This window comes from Perca fluviatilis, chromosome 19, assembly GCF_010015445.1.
Source record: "Perca fluviatilis chromosome 19, GENO_Pfluv_1.0, whole genome shotgun sequence".
In the NCBI taxonomy this organism is placed as follows: Eukaryota; Metazoa; Chordata; class Actinopteri; order Perciformes; family Percidae; genus Perca; species Perca fluviatilis.
In genome coordinates, this window is record NC_053130.1 from 31,336,736 (window position 1) to 31,360,298 (window position 23,563).

At 41.3% G+C, this 23,563-nt stretch overlaps 1 protein-coding gene across 2 annotated transcripts in view; it reads left to right on the top strand.

Moving 5' to 3' along the window:
- Positions 1-6,223: 6,223 nt before the first annotated feature.
- LOC120547952 (regulating synaptic membrane exocytosis protein 1-like) overlaps positions 6,224-23,563 on the top strand; it is a 150,262-nt gene continuing 132,922 nt past the window's right edge. Inside the window, exons 1-2 of one of the 2 annotated variants that reach the window (XM_039783784.1) lie at positions 6,224-6,730; positions 13,485-13,559. In XM_039783784.1, the coding sequence (XP_039639718.1) occupies positions 6,570-6,730; positions 13,485-13,559 (236 nt within the window). In that variant the 5' untranslated portion in view covers positions 6,224-6,569. The remainder of the gene's footprint in view (positions 6,731-13,484; positions 13,560-23,563) is intronic. The other variant, XM_039783783.1, reaches the window with a different exon arrangement.

Here is a 23,563-nt window from a genome sequence, read left to right on the forward strand (position 1 = left end):
ATATTTGTACATTTGCAGTATATACTGGGTGTCTGGCGGGACATCTTCCGAAAAAAATTCTGACCATTATGAAAACTTACAGCTCATGTATCAACAACAACTCCAACGACTCCAGAAATAGAATGAGAATTTTTCAGTGTGACTAGTATTCGTCATACTTAAAGGGGAACTATGCAGTTTTTTTTAGCTTAATTTACCTTAACTGAACAGCTTCAGAGTCATTGGAATGGTTATATGACTTTTTTTGGGTTGAATGGTGTTCGTCTCGCTTCCCCCTAGCGCCTATGGGCAGAAAAACCACACTTGCAACTTTCGGTCGGCAAGCCGCTGGCCTCAGGATCAGGAAGTATCGCGTGATATCAGGTCTCGCGATGTAACAAATTGCTTCACGGCACTGCACACATACGCCCATTCAGGAACCAGCTAACAAAGTAGCAAAGTTTTTCACACTATCGTCATGGCAGAGCCAGCAAAAAAGAAGAAGAAAGCTAGGAATGCATTGTCGGAGGAACAGAGAAAGAGGAAACGGCAGACTGACCGAGCGAGGAGTCTATAGAGAAACCTGCGAGCAAAAAGCGAAGAAATGGCCAAAACTGCATAGCGCCCCTTTAATATTATTCTTAGTCTTCATCTCCCTGCACATTTGTCCAGTGATGCCAACACATGCGGAATGGTCGGGAATGGTGTACTATGTCTTTTCTCAGAGATTTGCCTAGCGGTTTTCACGAAAATGTCAAAACACTGCACTAAATTGCCCATGGACTACAATGGGAAATCATCTGTAAATCAATGTGAACAGAGCTCAAAACCACCCCTCTTTGGGGCCACACCGATCTGCTGCCATACTTTAATGTAAAAATTATTAAAAGTTAAATGGGTCTCGAGACTTTTGACTTTATTGGCATTAATTGGCATTCTGATATCAAGCAAGGTTTATGTTTCGTCAAACTTTTTAGACTGTTTCAGAGATGTTGAGAGCTAGAGTGTATGATATCACACCTAGAGGGACCTTACTTGGTCTGGCAATGCAAGACTATACCCCAACCAATCACACTCCTAATGCCTAACCCTAACCAATCCAACCAATGAAGGCAACGAGTAGGACAGGCTATTCCTTCGCCATCCTAGGAAATGCAAATTTGCGTCCGGAATTTAGTGCCGCCCAAGACCATTGGGATTGGTTTAAAGAAATGCAAACAACTAGAGATGCACCGATTGACCGGCTGGTGACCGTAATTGAATCACGTCAGTCTGACATATGCCGATTTTATGCCGCACTAGCAACAGTTTGTCATTTGTCATTGCAACCGGTAGCAACATGCACATTTACTATACAAGTATAGTTCGTTCTCTTAATAAATCCATGGTATACGTGGCAAACTCATGAACTCGCAGTTTCATTGTCTAAAATATTCACTAACGTTAAACATTGTGTTTTCATTGTTCCTGATCGTTTACATGCTTTTCTAAATAAACGATCGATGTATTTAGACAACCAAGGAGATGTAATCATTATGTCGTGCTACTAGCTAGATACTAGCTAGCGCTAGCTACTAAGGTTAGCCTGCAGTCATTGACATCAACAGTCAACGACAATGTTCATTGTAACACTTCACTTTGGCATGTATTAACATTTACAGCATACATCCATTCATACATCCTTCGGATGTATCATAAGATAATACCATGGATGTATTAATAGAATACATGGTGAATTACAACCATTAGCTATATACAGTGCTTAATTTGTAAAGTGGGAGGTCCCGGAGCGCAGAGTGGGGGTGGATCCGGTGACTCAAAACGGGGGTTGGAGGTAACGGAACAAAAACAAATGACACTGCCTATAGCTTCTCTGACTAAAAAAGCCTAAACAATGCTGTGTGTACATCAGGGCAATGTTTATTTTAATTTCAGAACATGCACTGCATGGGTACGAAATGTAATGTCTCCACATTCTTGATCGGCCGAAACGATCGCCAGCGTATTTGAAAAAGTTATGCAAAGTTTGTTGTCTTTTTGACCCTTTTCCCCTGAGTGAAATGAGGCTAACCTCAAACTCAAAACGCATCGAAAATGCAAACACAAGATTTTTTGTGGAACTTCAATGGGGAATAAAGACTGACAAGACACATAACAACATTGAACACTACACAAAAAGTAATTTATTTTTTTTCATTTTGGCGATTATTTTTTCATAGTGACACAGGAAGTGCCGGATCCAATAAAAAAGGTTCTGGATCCAACGTTGGAGGTGCCGGAACATGTTCCGGCGTGTTCTGGCTCAAATTAAGCCCTGGCTATATCCATTATTACAGCTACAGGACCTCGGGAGGACAATCATATATGATTGTCCTCCCGATGAGCATGCAGTGCAGGGCCGCGGGTCTGCTCACGTTCATTATGCACTTTCATCATGCCTAGTTTAATAACTCTGGATTCGGCTACTAGTGAAAGTTAAAAATGTTAAAAACTCGACGTTTTAAACAAGGACCCTTTAAGTGTTTGGGCTGGTAAGTTGATGTACCCCCAAAAAATTATCCGCTGAAATACAGAAATTTCTTTTGCCATGCATAGTCTAAGGGAAAAGTCTGTCTGGGCCGGAGGGATGCAGTTCCACCGTTGGCTACTAAGCCCATGGTTGCATTAAGACATGGCGCTGTTGTTATACTGCAACTGCAAGGCTATATTTATTTGATTTTTATTTGTTATTTATATATTATTGTATTGCCATTACCTGTTTTCATACAGAAGTTTAGTTTGCTAAATATATCACTTTTATTTTTAATGTAGTTGGATATTGGATGTGAAAAGAAGGAAATGTTTTTTCCATAACATTGCGTTTTTGATGTGTTTGAATTTCCCACACCAAGAGTAATTTATATAGTTCTATTTCATAGCGATCGATTATCTGTTCAAGAAATGTTCTATGTTCTATGCAAGATGTAAAATGTTCTATTAAAGAAAATATAAAAAAATTAATATTTGTGTGTGCTGTAAAGTGGTTAGAAAAAATTGAATTGGAATCGGTTAAAATCGGTATTGGCAGGTCAAACTCAAAGAAAAATCGGAAATCAGAATCGGCCTAGAAAATTGTAATCGGTGCATCTCTACAAACAACCCAGAGCGTTTATTTTCCTATCCAAGAATGTATCTGTGGTGTAGCCAGACCTTATCCACAGCAGTCTGGTAATGCAAGACTACTCAAAGAGAGACACTTATCTCTGAGCCCTTTCAGATGCTTCTCTGTTGCCGGTGTGTGAGTGACAGATGGCCAGCAACTTGTTACAACCACAATCGCTTATGGAGCTTTTTAACTCCGAAAAGGCAGATAACCACAGATTCCTGTTAATCTTATAATGGACATTTGCGTGCTATAATATAACATGGCTTGCTTTGACCACCGCAGTTATAAAGTTACATTTAATAAGCAAAGGTAATGTTATTTTCCCGGCGTTAACCATAGTGTTATACGTTAGTTTGACAAACTCTTTTCAAATTTGAGTTGCAATGGCAGAGGGACGCTTGTTCCTGCAGGATATCCATTCGAGTTTGGTTGTAACGTTGGTGTATCCTGCAACCACACACACTCAGAAACACACACAGTGAAATAGGTGGTTGGTGTGTGCGTCGATTTCTTAGCAGGACCAGCATGTGTGTGTGCTGGGGACATGTTTGGCAGAGCGAATGAGAGAGTGACGGCGATTATCTACCTACGTAGCCACGGCGTAGATTTTACGCAGAAGCATAAACCACGCTTTAGTGTGAAGTAGATCAGATGAAGGGTTCTCGAGATATTCGAATGATAGACAGCCGGACGGACACACTCACACATAGATATTTCTTTCTTTCTTCTTTTCTTATTCTCCCAACGTGCTACTGGCTCCAGACTTGCAGCTACTCCTCCTCTCAGTACATGTTTCACCTCTCAGCTGATTTAAATAATGCTGCAGCTCAGTGAGCTGACCATGGTGCTGAAATACAAATCTGTGAGCTGATATTCCAATCCACTATGAATTTACAGTGATACTGTCTGATCAACTGGTTTACAACACAGTGTGTAGGGACCTGTATGGTCCCCTGAAGGTTCATGGAAGTGTGGCATAGTCTAATTTTGGTACAGGATTCTAACTGTAAACAAATATTGTCAATTTCTAAACGAAATCGTGGTCTACAATGAATATTGCAGTTTTACTAAATCTGGATCTGTGGATAAAAATAATTCAATAAAGTACATTTGTTTCTAAATTTAGATTAATGTGACACAATTACACTTCCCAGCTTTGGCACATTCCCGTGTATCTTAATTGTAACCCCTCTCCGCACAGCCTATAACTAAAATGTTGTACACTGACATACTGTAAATGTCACCCTATAGCCATACATGTGCATGGCTGTGTGGTAAACCTCAGGCTCCATTCAGATTGTTTTTCAGCATGAAGACGTAGTGTGTGTGTGTGTGTGTGTGTGTGTGTGTGTGTGTGTGTGCGCGTGCGTGTGTGTGTGTGTGTGTGTGTGTGTGGTGGGAACTGCTGGAAGGATGGGAATGGAGGAAGGACAGAAGGAAGCAGTGGGAGAGAGAGAGAGAGAGAGAGAGAGAGAGGGAGGATGGGAGAAAAAAAGAAAAAAGGGGGATGCACGTCATTCTATGTAACACGCTGTGATTGGTGGGAGAGTGGAGGAGGAGGAGGAGGAGGAGGAGGAGGAGGAGGAGGGTGCAAACACTCTTACTGTGAAGGGTTTCCCACAGTACCAGAAAATGGTTCTTTAGACTCGCATTCTTTTTTTTGTTATACATTACTAATATAATTTTATTTATTTGGCCTACTTCACGTACACTAGGCATATACCGTACATTTCTTTTTAATGGTCTCAGCAGCCTCTACACACATGGCTGAGGTAAAGAGACCAAAGAGGAGAATAGGAGAGAGTGAACAAGCAAGATCCCTCCAGACAAGAATAAATTCCCAAAAAAAAGATTCAATTGAGATTGAGTGAACATTCAGGGAAGGTCATATATAAGAGGGTGTTACACCTTAAAAGCCCTTAATTATGATCTGTTACCATAGTTTACCCGTTAATGAAACCCAATTTGCGAGTAAACTGCTGAGGTTGCCCCTTAAATAAAAATTTATGGATTTAGTATAAGCAAATGATATATGTTAGATGCTATTTTGTAGATTTTAAAGGCCCTGAACACCCAGGTGTTTTCAGTTAATCTGGTTGATTAGACCTCTTCCCAGGACTGTGTGGGTGTGTCTGCTGATTGAATGACATATTCCTGAGTCTCCTGTTTGCTTTTTTGCACTTGTTAGGGCAGGGCAAATGATGGCATTATCATTCTGATTGATAGTGACCCAATCAATTATCATCTAAGCTCCGGCCCACCTTCAACCTGAGCAGAGTCTAACCAGAGGCTTTAAGCAGTTTCCCCTTAAAAATTACAAAAGACATCCCTTAATTTGTCAAATTAAGGTGAAACTTAAGGGACGGTTTTCATGTTATCAGGGCAGTTTTAAAAGGTAAAATCCCCTTCAAAGCCCTTCCATCCATCCATCCATCCTTAAAACCTATATTCTGTTGATATAGCCTAATTTAACCCTTAAAAAACCTGTGCAAATATTACAATAAGTATCTTATTTTGACTATAGGCCTAATAGCCTATAGGCTAATCAATTTATTGGCCTATATTTGAACTATCGTTTTAAGGTGGGAAATAAAAAATAAGGGATTCTTCTTTCGAAGTGATCCCAAACGTCCGTTTATCATGGTCCTATAAAACCCACAGTGCACTCTTGAGGAACCCTTTATTTTCTCAGTGTGCTATAGGATGTCGTGAGCGCGCATCTTAACGGTGAGTGGAGCCCCCCATTCTCAAATGAGGGCTGCGCGCTCCCGCCGCAAGAGAAGTGAACGCGCTCGAGGGGCTGCGGTCCCATTGACGGTTCCGTCTCCCTGACAGCAGCATCAGCATCAGTATCAGCGGCGGCGCTGGAAAACAAGAAGTCGCCGCCTCGCCCCGCAGCCACACAGCCAGCCCACCGGACCGAGCGGAGACCTGAGCCGCCTCCAGGGGACCCCCCCCCCCCACACACCCCCCTCTCTGCCTGGCGTGAAGGAAGGAACCGAGATCCCGCTCCCGTGTGCCATCATCCCGCACGACCGCCGGAGACATGGGCTCCCCGTAAAGCGGAGGTGGTGGAGGGGAGAGGCGGGCGGGCGGGCGGTGGGAGGGGGGTGGGGGGAGAAGAAGACAGCGGAGCAGCAAGAGGGAGAAAGAGAGGCTGAAAACGGCCACCAGGAACCGAAGCGCTACCACCACCGCTGCTTCTACTACCACAGCTAGCACCGACACTGCTGCCACCGCCGCCGCCGCCCTGGCTGCCCCCCGCCACCGCCATGGGAACTCCGCATCAGTCTCTCCAACCGCCGCTTTGTCCGTGGGCCATGTCGTGATCCGTGGGCTCCGCCAGCGGGTTTTCTATCCGTGATCCCGACCGAGGCGAGGAGGAGGAGGAAGACGACGAGGAGTAGGAGGGAGGAAGGGAGGGAAGGTGGTGGTGCTGGGGAAGATGTTCGCCTCGGTGGGCCCTCGGGGCGGCCCGCGCCCACCCGTAGCCCCGGCTATCCCGGAGCCGGACCTGAGCCATCTGACGGAGGATGAGAGGAAGATCATCATGGCTGTACTGGCTCGGCAGCGGGAGGAGGAGGCGAAGGAGGAGGCCATGTTAAAGTAAGAGAGAGAGGAGAAGTGTGTGTGTGTGTGTGTCTGTGTGTGTGTGTGTGTGTGTGTGTGTGTGTGTGTGTGTGTGTGTGTGTGTGTGGCTTATGTGTGTGTCTGTGTGTGAGAGAGAGTGTGAGAGACTGGGCCTGGGCTATTTCCTATATGTCCATCCACCTCTCTTATGGATGAAATGTGTCAGCATCACTCCAATGTATCTGACCATGCATATGTTTGTGTGTGTGTGTGTGTGTGTGTGTGTGTGTGTGTGTTTGTGTCTGTGTGTGAGAGAGAGAGAGTGTGAGAGACTTGGCCTGGGCTATTTCCTTTAAGTCCATCCACCTCTGTTTTCTCTTACGGATGAAATGTGTCAGCATCACTCCACTGTATCTGACCATGCATGTGTGCGTGTGTGTGTGTGTGTGTGTGTGTGTGTGTGCGCGTGTACATCCTGCAGGTCCCCTCCACACAGAACTCACTCACTCACTCACTACAGGCCCATGTAGGCTACAGCTATGTGAAAGAGAAAACATGCAAGGGCCAGTGTAGCGCAGGGTTCACCTCCAGTTTGTAGATTCTCACTGCTCCTCTCCTATAAGAGGCTTAATGAGTGTGGTGGTGGGTCAGGTGTAACTTTGCTCAGGAGGGAGGAAGAAGAACAGGAATGGTGGGAGGATGAAGGGGTGTGTCACCATGCCCCATCGTAAGCAGGGCAGCAGCATCACACGCTCCATTCAGATGAAAAATAAGAACTGCTTTCTCATCTGCACTTTGCTCCCTAATATCATCATTATCAGTCACACCAATGAAGTATATGGACTTCACCTGAGATATTTAATTTATAGATGCAGCAGAAATTTGCAACAACAAAAAAAAAAGCTCAATGAAGCCTGGCATTGAGACTAGTAAAAGCAAAAAACCCTCCCTGTTGGCTTTTATCTGTGCAGCATCCATCTCAACAGCTGCTGTTCTCAGCTCTGGGGTGCGGTTGAGCCTTTCCCAGCCGTATGCACTGTATGTAGGCCAGTGCTCTTGCAACAGACATCGCACAGGCTGTTATAGAACCAGTAGGCCTATAACAGGGGGAGGAAAAGGTGCCTGTGTAATGTCATTTTGAATCAGTAGTGACTTATATTCACTGTGTGCATAAACCTCCTCCTCCTCCTCCTCCTCCTCTTCCTCCTCTATACCACCACCATACATGCATGGAGAATTGTCTACTCCAGATTTATTTATCACTGTGCAGAAATGAACCCACATCCATCCATCACCCCGTTTCCTACAGGACCAGAAAATGGATCAAGTTGAAACAATGCCTTTTTCATGTTTTCTGCATGGTCTGCATGGAGCTGCATGCATAGATGGGCTGATAGAAAGATAGGCCGACCCACCTAAGCGAAGCGCTCCTCAAGCTTTACGTCCATGTTCTATTTTAAGCCCTCCGTGCGGACTGATAGCCCAGCACTGGAACGGAAGATCGATTCATTGCATCTAAAGAAGGAAGCGTCCAATATATAGCTCCGGCTCTAAGTGGCTATGCATCATTTTCAGTAATGTATTAGAAGCCATGGATTCACTCATATCATACTCTAGCGGTTTTCAGCGCAGACATGTGTTAACCTATATTGGCTTCAGCAGCATTTCCTCTCATCACTGTTTGGATGGAGATTGCCATGGCAAAACAGTGTGCATGCGTGCGTGTGTGTGTCTTTACAATCTGCACTGAAAAGCTGCACTGGTTGACTAATACATGCATGGTGAGTGTTCTAGCAGTAGGGTAGTGTGGGTTGTAATGCAGAGAGGCCGAGAATACACTACTCTTGTGTGAATTTTGAGATATACTCACCATCAGTCCGCTTGCTTTGAAAGCGTATAGGCTCACAGTATATGTATGCATACAGTACCTCTCTGTTGGTATATCGCCACAGCAACAATGAGGTAATGGTAAATAAATTGTGGGTAAACAATAATGTCTTGTCAATAATTATCATGAGGTAAACTGTTATATGATGAAAATGAATTTCTTGTACAGAAAGAAAGATGGAAAAACTGTAAATGATAGTATGCCTCCGCTACATCTATTCTTCATAGATACAATACAATATTTATTAAACTAAAAATACTCCAATTTCAAGATTTGATTGATTAGAAAACTGTTCAAATTATGTTAAGGGAAAATGATCACCAATTGCCTACTATTATCCAGGGGTTGTTCCAACTGATAGAAAACACACTTGAATTGAGAGGAATCTGTATATATATAAAAAAAAACACCAATAAGAAAATATTCGAAACTTCACTGCATTACGACAATGGGTGTTAGTCCGTGGAATAATAAATAAATAAAAATTAACAATTTAATAAGCATTGATGACCAATGAGTAGCAATCTCTCACTCTATTTTAAACATAGGAATTCAACCTGCATTTTATTGATACAATCAAGCACAATTGTTCAAACTTGACAGCTTAGCAGGTAGGATTGCCCTCCTTACCTCACTGAACTGGTGAAACCAGAAACTCAGTGGAAGGAAATTCTTGCATTGCATTGCATTGCAGTCATTTAATGTCAGTATTAGCCATACTCTCTGGGTAGAAATTGATCACTTATTTTCATTACACAGAGAGCTTGTTGATGTCAGTGCCCTCACTGTGTTGAACTTGCCTCAGCCTTAAATGAATGTACAGGAAACACACTACATCCATTGTAAAGTAGTTAAAAAAATGCGAAGAGGTGTGTGGTGTTTGAGCATTTATTGCTTGCATCTGTTTTTCCTTGACTACAGTAGATGAGCAAGATAGCTGATCTACAATGCATAATATGTATGCAAAAATTGCAATATTGTTATCTGAACTAACTATAAATCGAGGACTCTGTGTCAGTGTATGTGTGTGTGTGTGTGTGTGTGTATATGTGTGTGTGTGTCTTTCAAACAATCACGCATGCGCAAAAGATGTCATGTAGCAGCCTCTGTACAGCAGCGGGGGCAGGGCAGTGTTGCCCACTTGACTTTTCAGACCCCTTTAGAGACTTTTTATGCAAAAAAGTGACTAGCGATAAATCTAGCGACTTCCGACTGCCAGAAATTCCGCCGGCGTCACTCTTTTCTGCCGGATGTCCGTCACCTTCCGCCACTTTCTTTGTGTTGTAATTCTAAACTGGATTTCTGAGGACTATGGTTAACTGCTCCTCAGATCTCTGCAGGGTAAATCAAGACATCTAGCTAGACTATTTGTCCAACAGGTTGCTTCCTGAGGCTATTTTGCAGAGGCACCGTGGCTCTGTCCGATGCTTAGACGATTGTGATTGGTTTAAAGAAATGCCAATAAGCCGGAGCATGTTTTTCTCCCATCCCGGAATGTTGTGTGGACTAGCCAGACCCTCCTCCGCAGTGCGGAGGAGGGTCTGGCAGTGCGAGACTACTTTTGACTGAGCAGCAGCGAGCCAATGGGCACGTCATGTAGTGGGCCATCGCTTTGCATGGCAGCTCTGCCACCATCGGTGTATGTGTGAGTGGTATGTGGATAGGTAGAAAGGTGCTATATAAATGCAGTAAGCTTGGAAACCAAGCGTTTTATAACTGCATTTTCTGTCACATGTTGGTTTGTGAGAACATACACAATAAAGTTGTGAAAAATAATGAAATACTGGAACCAAGCAATGAAGTGAATGGAAACCAATGAATGCCTGAAATGTTACAGCAAATACAGAAATAAAAAAGAATTGTGAAGCATGCATTTGAAAATGTCATTAAAAATGTGGAGTATTGACCCATTCATGTTTGTTTGTGAGAACCTCTGGGTACAAAACTCCTGCGTCCCTTTCATACAATTTAATGGCGCTGAGCAAACGAGGAAGAGTAACAAATGTATATACTTTCATCTCATTCATTTAAAATGCATGTTTGATACTTTCATACCTCAACACTTTCACTAACATTAGCTTGGAGACCTAATTTACCTGTTGGGCCACAGGCTAAAGAAAATGACACCACCACACTAGCATTCAGTCCGAGATGTCATGGTTCTTAAAGCTAGATTTGGTTTATCAAAGACGCTAGCAAAGCAACACAGGACAGAAAATAAGTCCAGCAGAAACGTCAGATAGGAGCACAATGTTCACTAGAGCTGAACAATTAATCGTTTTCAAATCCAAATTGGGGTTTGCAATGAATGCGATTAGCTAATCGTAAAGACCGCGATTAATTGCATGTGAATATGTAGTTGAATGTTTGGTGTAACATTTGGTTTAACATTTTTTATTCCTCTTTATATTATTATATTTAATGTTTTTTTCCCTAGAAAAATGCTGCAATAATGTTACATATCACAGGTTGTTTACAGAAATGTCCTATTTTCAGTTGGTTTTTCATTACTTTATTTAACATGATTGTAGAAGGTGCAATATGTAGATTATGCCATTGAACTGAGGCATTTCAGAAATCTTGGTTTACAGGAAAGTGCTTATATCTTTTATTGGAATTTCTTTTAATAATTATAGCTTTAGCTTTTGTGATAAATGTGCTGTGTTTGACTGTTCAATGTTCCATGCTTATTTAAAGAAAAACACTCATATCTACAAGTATGTTCTCATCCTTGCATAAGAATATAGAGCAGTTTTGATGGTGTTTCATGTTATATTGCTCACTGACACGTTTTCCCTGTTACACAGTGAATATTAAACTTTATACATACTACTATGCTATGCTATACTTAAATCTTTTTTTAAAAACTATCGTGCAGCCCTAAAGTTTACCTATCTTTAGGCTAAACGTTACAGTGACGGCTGAAAATGACAACAGAATCTCCATATACATACACACATATCTCTCCAATTTAAACCAACTGCCATTTGTCCACGGGACCGGAAGTGATTTTTGTGTTGCCGCAGCATCATGGTGATTCGGTCTATACAAAAAAGCTAAAACTTCCAGTCACACTGGTATGGTCCTTTACTCTTGTATTCAGACACAACTAACTCCAGTAAAATCCAAACCTAAGCTGAATTTTAAAATGGCTTCACTTGTGGAAAAGTAGCATTAGTAAGTCCATATTGTAAGTAACGCAGTATCCTTTACCAGTGTAATCCAAGGATGTCACCATTACCTCAATCATTACTGATTTTAAACAGTCAGTACAGCAAATGATGGTTAGAATCCATTAGGAACAAAGAGATGTCACCAGTCCTAATGTGCAGAAAGTGTCTCATAATTGGAGTTGTACCCACAGTATTGACGAAACAAAGACATGTCTGTTTTAGACAGTGTGGGTGTTGGTGGGGATTTCTCTCTCGAGTTTCCTCTGTGATCTGACTGATCAGAGCCCACTGTTCATGTTTATGGATGAGATGGCTTTGAATCACACCGTGAACGTGTCAGTGGACATATTGAAAGCATGTCATTGTTGTGTAAGGCCTGTCATCGATGCCTAAAGGTATCTTTCACACTGCAATGAGAGTGTGGATGAGCAGTTCAGTTTGTATTTGGAGCATTTGCCTTTTTTTGGTTTGGTTCGTTTGGTTGAGTGACTACAATGTCATTTGAACTCAGGTGACACAAAATAGCTGTACTGAGCTTCTATGCTAGGTTGTTTTTTCAACCTGAACTCTATTTTCCTATGTTTTTGCCGTAAGCACTAAAAGTGCTTTATTTTGCCACTGAAAGACTCAGATTAATATTCTAATTCACATTATGGAAAGGATCCCTACAGAGATAGGCCTTTTTAAAACCTATTTAAGACCTTTCTCTTTAACTAGAAACAGCTCGAGGTCGCTAGTGCTTAACCCACCATATTCTGTTATAAAAAAAACCCGCTTTTAACGTGTATAGAGCCAACATATTTTCACATGTAAATCGGTAAACTATGAGTTTATTTCAACCAAAACTAAAGTTGTGATGTTTGGAAAGGTGGAAAGACGACCCAAAACGGTTTTTCATAGTTTTATTTTGTTTCTGTCGACTTTGAATGAAGTGTATTTTACAATGCTAAAATTACTGTTTATCTAAATGGAGTCTGGTGGGTTTAGCGAACGCAATTTCGTTGATGTTTTTATGTTTAAAAAAGGATCTTACTCTTTAACAAAAGGTCAACCTCCTTAGAAATCCTTTCCATAATGTTGTCAGACACTTAGAATATTAATCTGAGCCTGTCAGTGAAAAAACAAGCACTTTTGTGAACGTAAATACAAGCTGGACAACTGCCCTATTAACTTACATTGTAGCTTGTTTTGCTAACTGCCGAATGTAGCGATCTTGCTTACTACTGGACCAATGTTAAAGATTGTTGTTCCCATCAGTCACTTAGACACAAAAACATAAGAAAATAGGTTGAGTCCAGGTTGAACAAAAACCCCGATATTACCCTTTAAAACAGGACTCGGCTGCAATTCATAGGAGTGAGAACATTAATACTCAGAACAGGTTTTATGAGGATAAGAAGGAAAATATTTGAAAGCTAACAGTTACTCATAGGAAAGCTTAGTATAGCGAAATGAACCCAGGGTCAAATGCAGTCTGGACTTACGCTCATACTTAGCTATTTTAATTTTTATGAACACAAGAAGGGCACAAAGGCAGACTGTCATCCTATTTTGCAGATAAATATCCCAAAAATCTACAGAACACTAACTGAATTCCGTTAGCCAGCCATTGTTAATAAGTGTAAATAGGGAGTTTGGAAATAAATAAATAAACTCAATACAGAAACCAGAAGAGAGTTAACAGTGGAGTTTTATGTTAACAGCATTTTCCTAACCCCGTGTGTTTCAGAGAAGAGCAGCCTATCAAAGCAAGAACGGTGAACCTGGTTGGGCAGAAGAAACCGCAGCAGCAAAATGACGTCCGGTGAGTGGCAACAGTTGTTTTCCAACCACCAACTCTATATCACCTAGTCGATACGGAATATAAAACAAGTTCAAAATGGGTGTTGATATTTGCTTTTGTGTCACTTTAACATAATTTCACCCCAGTGGCCCAAAAACAACCTCCAATCAAGAGCTGACTTTCTGTTCTTTTGCCTCATATTCATGTTTTGTTGTAAAATGTCTTTAACACCTTGGGTGAGTCAACAGACGAAAAAGATAAACTTCTTTTCTGGTGACCATATTTTGCAAGCGTGACTCAAGCAGTTATTATGGAATTCGTATGCTCAAAATGCCAAGATGAAAAAGTGCTAGTCATATGTTTGTAACAAGTAATGTTCCCCCTTTCATGCTGTGTTGAGAAATTTCATGTACACATTTATGTGTCGCTTAACTTATTCTATAATGTAACTATGGTGGCTTTAACTGACCCCACACAGAGTGACACAAGGTACACTTCTTGCTTTTGGAAACATTGGAACAACTGTTTATGTGTTTTAATCACTTTGATCTGATGAACTTTAATTTATATAACTTTTTTGTCTTGTCTTTGCTGTTGTGTTTTACATATTTGTATACTGATATGGACCTGTGTGTCTGAAATAAAGTTGAATTTTGTATGGCACTTTAAGTTGAATGGCATTGCACAGGCAACTCATTTATACTTTTTGATTTAAATATTTTGGGACTATGCCTCAGTTGGTGTCACTGAAAACACATTTTAGCAAGCCACACCCTTCTTTACCTTTGGAGTGAGTTAATACCCTGTTAAACACACACAATGCCCAGCCTCTGTCGTCAATCAGACAACAATTACATAGCTTCCGCTGTAAAGATGGACATGGCCAATGTGATGAATCCAGTCCAGATCCTGTTGAGTCCTGTTGAGACTAGCTAATGTTGTCGGCGTCCTCTGAAGAATTGCTGGCTTAGGCTGGATTCAGAGGCTCTGGGTGTCACACAGTTTGCTCGGCTCTCCTGCCAAGCTGCTAGTCTGGAGGAATGACTTCCATGAGTGTGACATGTTTCAGTTTGACTTATTCTCAATTGTATCTGGAATTTCACATGAGCTTTGGAAAACAGTTGAACAAAGCATAGCCGCTGTGATGTATGATTAGATTGAACAACATAGTAAATAAGTAGCCTAACCAGTTCAAATTTCCCATAGTAAAGCCAGAAAAAAACTTTGGCAGGAGAGCTAACCACATGCTAGCCGGCCAGGAATGTGATATCACTCACAATTGCATTCCAAGCTAGCTAGCTAGCTAGCAGCTTATTCAGGAGACAAAGCTGTTTGTACCATGGACTCCTGTCTCTTAAGGCCCTGACACACCAACCCGATAATCGGCCGTCGGACAGTCTGGCGAGGCCAGTGACTGGAGTCTGTTTGGTGTGTTCCGTGCCGTCGTCCGTCGGAGGGGCCGTCAGCCTTCATTTTGGCCGACCTGACTTGCAGGGTCGGAGGGTGGGCAGTCAGACTCAATGACCAATCTGATTGGTGAGTGCTAACCCGGAAATGACGAGCCGGATGAGTGACAGACTACTCTCAGAAACATGTTTCAATGAACTATTTTCATAAAATACGAGATCGTATTTTGAACGAGCCGCCATTATGTTCGGCTGGAGAAGCCAGACCCACGTGACGCGTTCGTCATTTCCGTTTTTTCTTTTTTGGGCGACAATACAGATTAGCGCCGCCTGCTGTTATGGAGATGTATTAGGTCTGGCGCACGTGCTGTACTGATCAGTCTGACTGCCTTTTCTGCTGACGGTCAGCCATCGGGTTGATGTGTCAGGGCCTTTAACTGTCTAAAAACCATCCTCTTTTGTGAAACAGTTTATATAGTTGTATACAAAATCTATGGTGCTAATAATACTTTAGCACACTTTTCCCTCAAAGGTCAGAATGGTCAAGACAGCTTGCACTTGTCATTAAAGATTTGTGCCCAAAGTTTAGCTGTTATATATGCTGCGTGCCCAGGGGTTTATTCTTATTATTACTCCATAGATGAGCTACAGCATGGCATTGCTCAAGCTAGCTAAATGTTTTCATGGCATAAAGATGTGCTTACCAGTAAAAGTATCCATCCAACTTTGCATTAGACTACAAAAGCATGAGTTAAAACAGGACTGTTAAAAATCCAAGGTACAAGACATTCTTTAGTAGAGAAGTCAATTACAAGTTCCGAGCAGCAAACATCACAAAGGTGAACTTGTGGTAGTTTGTACCAATTGTGACGACAGAACAATCTGAATCTGATAGAACTCTGAATCTTGTCACACTGGCATCACCTTTATAGACCTAATCAACACAACGTCCAGCTAACACAAAAATTACTTCCGGGTAGACAAATAGCCATTGATTTAAATTGCAGAAATATGTGAAACCGCCAAACTTGTTTATTTCTATTGTCATCATTAGCCGTAACGGCAACGTTTAAAGATAAATAGGTTAACACGGAGGTCCGACCTTTCGGTTTCTGCTGTGCTTATTTTCTGTACTGTGTTGCATTGCATTGCTAGCGTCTTTGAGAAACCAAATCTAACATTACGAACGGCAACATCTCACCGCTGGTCGGACTGACAGCTAGTGTGGGTGGTGTCATTTTGTGGTGTCATTTTGTGTGGCCCAACAGGTAAATTAGGTCTCCAACCTAACATTAGTCAAAGTGTTGAAATATGAAAGTATTAAACATGCGTTTTAGATGAATGAGATAAGAGTACATATTTTTGTTCTTCGCCCCCGTTTGTTCAGGACAGGACGCAGGAGTTGTCTACCCAGAAGGTATTGTACACCAACATTGTGATTGCGTCCATGAGACACAGGCAACGTAGCTTCAGCGAGACGTCACCCATGCAACTTTGAAGTGTGTAGTCTTTCTAATTACGTATTCTCACAGTCTTATACTTCAACGGTTCTACGACAAACTGAGACTTTCTTGACTTGCAAAATTATCTTTTGAAATGACGAATATCATATGTGTAAATTATGGCTTGGAATTAAAACGGGATCAAACAAGTTTTGGTCTCTCCCCGTTCACTACCTTACATATTTCTTCCGAAATAAGGTCCCATGGGGTCCACTGGATAGGAAAGGACATTGCCTCTCTATACCGTAGCAATGGCTGCTGGGAATCAGGGGTACTGTAGTATTACATGCTTGACATTCCAAACAGAAAAACTACAATTTCTCAGAAACAAAGTTGAAATATTTATTCCAGATGAGCAAAACATATCACTATAGTTTTGTAGTAATTTTGACTGACATTGAGGTTATTATTTAAAGTAAACTTTCATATGTATATTAACATTGGGATATATACTTTCAGTGGTGCCAACCTCTTTACATCTATGGTCCTCTAAACTTGCAAATAGCGGAACGCTTCTCTGCCTTTGCAAGCTTGGCAACTAACATCATACTGAAAATGCAGGTGCTTTCACTGAATATATTGCCTCACATCTCGTCTCCAATTAGTGGGGATTGGATGCTTGATGGGTTGGTCAGGAGCGATTCTTTATAATGGCTTAGCTCAGTGATAGTTTTTCCTTCACTGTTGTGTGTGTGTGTGTGTGTGTGTGTGTGTGTGTGTGTGTGTGAGTGTGTGTGCAAAGTCTGGTTATTTGATCAGTGGTTGTTAATATGGACTTGAATTGACTGTTGCTTTGATGTTATATGAGCATCTCCGTCCCTGCTGGTTTATTTGCACATCGAAATGCGAGTTTCCACACATTTTCCTTCGCGGTGACCTCTGTAGACAGTAATGCCTTTTTTTCTGCCGCACAACGATCAAAGGATAACGCTTGTTTATGTTCTCTCTGTTTGCACTGTATGTGTGTGTTGGAGTGTGTGCATGTTGTTGGATCAGAGAGTGGGGTGGGATTACAGAGTAAGTCAGCTGGAGCACATCTGCTTCTCTGAGGAATCCCACAATATGGGCCCAGTTTATAACATTATGCAGCCTGTGCCTTTCTGGTCAGTATTCCCCACTTTATTCACCTGTGTTTCAAGTGTGAGTTGGTTACTTTCATCACATTGAAAAGAAAGAACAAAGGTTATGTAGTGTGGTAATTGTGAAGTTTTGACTTGCTGTTGGTGAGACGTGGTCCTCTACTGAGCAAATAAGGTTAGCATTGTTAGCTGGAAATGAGCAACCTGTTACCCAAACCACATTTCTTAATATCAGTATCATCTCATAATGGAGGGCATTATCATCATTACTGTACTCATTTCAGTGAGTAAAAAAGGGAAACCCTGGATGGCAGACATCCACTTTTCATTGTGTATTTCTTAAGGCATAATGTTTATTCACAGAATTATTGTAACGTCTGTAGGAAATAAAGTGGGCAGGGAAACCTGGCTGCTAATGGTCAGTTCCTGCCAAACGTTTGGGTTGATCGGCTCAGTAGAGACAGAATGGACGTTTTGGTGAGCTGTGGATTGAGCTGCTGGCCATCTGAAAGCACTGTAAGAGAAAACGGCTTTTTCAGAACTTGACCACTGTGTACTTTTCAGTTCATCTCTTGGGGGGTTTAAACTTTTTAATAAGTCCAAGAGACTTATTAACTTGACTAGACTTAAGAGACTCTAGACGTTTCTTAGTCTGTAGGGGAACATGTAATCCTTCAGCTGTCATTCATAACCATATGATAATAGCACTAGGTTACAATGTGTGTTATCAATGACCTTTTTAAAAGAGCATTTTTCTAATGCAATACACCATGTTTATTAGTAATTCAACACTTGTATGTCCTTTTGAAGGTCCACCGTTGACAATTATTGTGTTAATAAGAAGGCAAAAGATGTGGGCTCCGACAGGACTACATAATGCATTCATGTGCACCTCGTAAACTCTGAAAGTCAAACCGTTGTTGTTTGCCATCTAGGCTGTTATTGTGGCATTGGCGTACACTACAAAATAATATGTTTAAATCGTAAATTTAATCCAATCCTTACCTTACCTTATGATTTGTTATTTGGCATGCTATACTATAACATTTTGTGACACCCCTATACTGAAATAATGAAAACACTGAAAACATGTTGTGGGAGCATTAAATATGTGTGGCAGTATCAATCAAGTACAAATTATGTGTAAAAAATATTGTTGTCAGAAAATATCACGACAACAGACTGCTTTATACATGAGGATGGTCATCGCTCCACCCCTTTCCCTCCCTCCAAACTCTATGAACTATTTATTGAAAACAATGACCAGACTACATAACATTAACAGATACTTTCAAAATAAATAATTATTTACATATTTAACATATCAGACTAAAAGATGATACAGATACACATGAAGTGTAGCCATGATGTGCTTTGTCAATTAAATGTGGTTGGTTAGATAGACTAAGGCTATCTAAAGTAAAAAAAAAAAAAAAAAAGAAATTGTCTTTGTTGTCTGTATCTTTCTTCATTTTTTTGATTTATTCCGTAAAACTTTTACAGCCAATAATAACATTTCGGGTTTTATTCGGGCTTAAGTCCATAAATACATGGATTCAGACACGGAGAATGACAACTGAAGGCTCAGTTAGCAACGATTAGCTCTGTTAGCGGTTAGCTCCGGTTAGCTCCATTATAAAGCTATGGAGTGGAGGAGACTGTGGTTAATACCACCGCAAGACCACCAGCAGCATGCTACTATCCTGAAGTGAAGCGTTGACGCTGTCATGCACGCGGAGCACAACTTCACACGGGGGAGGTGCTAGAGGCCGCTGGTCTGTGTTCAGATTGTATCTGCCTGGGCGGGTCTCAATCTACCTGGGCGGTGCGCCCAAGTAGAACCTATGTATGGGAAACACTGGATGTACTGCAGTGTAAATGTGTTTACACTTCACATCACTAGTGTGATTGGCCAGGTGTTCCCTGAAAGCAGGGTACCATGGCGATGGCCCAGCAGCCCCGTAGTAACGTCAGTGACCCCTGGGATTTGCGAGAAGTGACTTCCTCACTTCCTTCAGGGCTTGGCTGTTATCCTGGTCTTCCCTTGAGTCTCAGCTCCAGCGGGGATCGGGAAGGGACTTGACACGCTCTCATTTACACTTCTGTATGCTTGAGAGAGTTCCATCTTTACTGGAGAGGACGCATTTCATTTTCTTTTTGTCTTGTTTACAACTGGATCTTTTGCATAGTCTGCAGGAAGGAATGGGATTTTTATGACTTGATGGTATGAACCAAATGTTTTGCGATCACACAGTGACTACGTTTACAAGCTGTCAATTTTCGGGTTATGGTCGGGTTAAGGTCACTATTCGGGTTTCTGAAACATTCGGAATAACCCGTTTACATGCGTGAGCAGAGAGAGTTACTCCTGTATACATGGCATTTGTAATCAATTGGCAATATCCCGATGTAAACGGTGACGCACGGTTAGCGTCTGGATGTACGGACAAACCGCTGTCGCCGTAACTTTTCGGTCACCTTCTTATAAATCTCACTATCTCCCGGTACTTTCTGCCGTCAACAAAAGACATTATATTCATGGTTTTCACCACACTAATGAAGAAATTGGTTTCCTCCTCGCTCCAAAAGTGTGGTGCTGTGCTGCGTCTCGCCATGTTTACCTCTACTTCTTGTTTACTTCCGGTATACTGCGCGCAGGTTTTCTGGCGCATACAAGAAGTTCCTCTACTCAAAAGACCAAGATTCCTTGCGAATAGAACATGCGCAGAACATTTACATGACCAAAATTTCGGGTTAGAAAAGGGGTAACCCAGGGATCATTTTCGGGTTTTTGAAAACCGGAATATGAGCATATTCGGGTTTTTGCCGGTGTTTACATGGCCGTGCGCGACCGGGTTATTGCTAATATTCCGGTTTTTAACGGGTTATTGGCTGCATGTAAACGTAGTCAGTGTAGAGCATATACAGTACATGCAGAGCTTTTACACATTGATTATGTTTATGTTCAGTGTGGGTCTTATTTTTGAATAAAAAAATGAATTGGTAAGATTTGGGAACACGGCGATATTGTGTTGAAGTCTGATGGAGCACGAGCAGTCAGACAACCATGCAGATTTTAAAGGTCCCATGACATGGTGCTCTTTGGATGCTTTTATATAGACCTTAGTGGTCCCCTAATACTGTATCTGAAGTCTCTTTCCCGAAATTCAGCCTTGGTGCAGAATTACAGCCACTAGAGCTAGTCCCACAATGAGCTTTCCTTAAGATGTGCCATTTCTGTGTCTGTAGCTATTGAGGAGGAGAGAGGGGGGGCACTTTGCTCGTTTGAAAGCCATGATGTCTCTCTCTCATGGGTGGGCCAAATTCTCTGGGTGGGCAAACCAGGGAAAGGGGAGGTAACCTTGCTCCTTATGACCTCATAAGGAGAAGATTCCAGATTGGCCCATCTGAGCTTTAATTATTTAATTATTTAATTTTTATTTAATTTAAAGGCAGAGCAGGATACCCAGGGCTCGGTTTACACCTATCACCATTTCTAGCCACTGGGGGACCATGGGCAGGCTGGGAGAACGCATATTAATGTTAAAAAACCTCATAAAGTGAAATTTTCATGCCATGGGACCTTTAAACAAACTTAAGAGAAAAAAAAAAAAGATAAATGCTAACATTCATACCCAAACTGACTGTTGTAAACATCCATTACAGTTTAAGGGTTCAGTGCTTGAAATGAAGTAGTTATTCTGATGTGTTGTCAAACCACGTCTTAAGGCAGAAGTGTTCATACTTGTTTATGCCGTGATTGTCGGATTGTCTGTTTTGGAAAGTTGCAAAAGTTGTTGAATGCAGCTCAGTTCCAGTTCTGCTGTTGGAAAAAAACTACACACACTGTTAGTATTGTTTAGTCTGACTCAGCAGATGTAGACTGTGGGTATAAGCCTGCCATTGGGTGGCTATTTTTGCCGGCTTTATCCTCCCCTTCTGCTTCTCCACTATCTATTTTGCAAGGACACCGTCGCTGCATCCAGGGCTTAGCGCCGCCCAAGACGATTGTGATTGGTTTAACGAAATACAAACAAGCCAGAGCAATTTATTCTCGTATAGCAGAATGATAATGGGTGATTTGAGACCTTTCTCTAGCGCTGACACAACGCTTTGGAGAAAGGTCTGGCCGAGACTAGACTTTGTTTGACGCATCCAGGGGCCTTTACAAACATACATCCTGATGTAATTTTGACCTACAGTATAGGCTGTAGAGGTTTGTGCATACAGTGTTACTGTGCATTTTATGGGTGCTCACTTTCAGTTTCACCTATAAAAAAGTAGTTTATCCTCTGGCTGAACTGCAGATCTGAACCCTCGTGTTTCTTGCTCTGTCGGATTTCATTGTAGCAATGTTTGCCATGTTCTCAAATCTCAGCAATTACTTTGGCGAGTGCACTTTCATCATAACCAAACAGCTAAAAACAACTGGCGAAGATTCAGCTGCCCAGTTCTGCATTTCGCCATCTTGGTCTGTGTGAAAAAGTTGCGGTGGAATTTCCGAAAACTGATGAGACTAAGGGAAAGCTTAGCCAACATCAGCTCATTCATAGGTCACAGGTCAGGGGACGAGAACATTCGGCCACTCTCTAATAACCAAACCTGTTCATGTATATTAATGTTCAGCTCTCTACAGATTCAGGGAATCTGGGCAGCTGTATGATTCTGTATGATAAGGGAATGTTTTGTCTCCTTTTGGAGACAAAGCCCTAACCCTAACCCAGCCACACTTTAGCCTACTTCCCAGAGAGAGAGAGAGAGAGAGAGAGATAGGCTGAACTAGGCTTTAGCATCTGTGTTTAGGCGATTGCAATATCTTTGTTTCCCTTAAAGGTTCAGCTAAACGTAACGCCTCCAGCATGCGTTTAAATACACCTTCAGGAAGACAGGAACTTCAGAGAGTTGGGACGGCACTGCACAGTAACACATTGTGGTTATACTGTACTGTCTGCTTAATTGTCTCCTTAATTGAGAGTCCATTAAATGCTTCTGAGTAATTCATCAAAGTCTCTCGAACCTTCTTCATACATGTGAAATGAGTTGTGCTGCTCCTGAGTTTTTCCTTAACAGAAGTAACCCAGTGATAGGCAGTCAGTTTTTGACCAGGTGCAAACATTGTGTACAGTTTTTTTCGTTTGGAAAGCATCCACACAGCGATACCAGACAAAGGTGATCGTGTTTTCCAACCTCAATGAGTACCGTATGTCAGTTGGAGACAATGATTGATTAAAAAAAATACATAAAATTTCTTGACACATCACACAGATAATTGGTGATAAATCACTGAATGCAGCTGAAGGAAGTGTCACTGCTCGTTAGGGCTACTCGATTATGGAAAGACATCATAATCACATTTATTTTTGTGAATATTAAAATCACGATTATTCAACACAATCACTCATTGACTTTTGGAAAAATGTTGCATTTATTGAACTTTAAAAAGTGTGACTCATTTCCAACAGTGAAAACACTGTGAAATGAACTGTGAAATTTCCTTCAATACTTTTCTCGTTGAACCATGATGATGCTGAATTCCCCTTAAAATAAATAATATAAATACAAAATGAAAATGTTATAGTATGAAATATTAAACACAAGATTGGATCAGCTGTTGTAGTTCCCTTACACAATCTTTTGAAAACAAGTAATAAATGAAATACAAATAAAAAAAAATAATTCTTTATTACATTGTTTTTGAAATCACGATCAATATTCGATTCATTACACAGCCCTACCGCTCATAAAACAAGCACTCCTTTTCAAAATTGGCAGGCAGGCAGCCTCTCAAGTCACAGTCTCTCTCGGCTGAAGCCACTGCTAGCCACTAAAATTATGAATCCAACACATTTGCATAGTTTTTACAGTAAATGTCACAATTTAAAATACCCTTAATTCTGAGGAGATTAAAAAAGAGGAAAACAATATATAGGCCTTTAACTATTTTGAATTTTGTATTGAAATTTGAAACAAATTTTTCTAAGAAATAATTGTAATTAACAATAAAATTGTCTCTCAATAAAATATATTTGATAAAATAT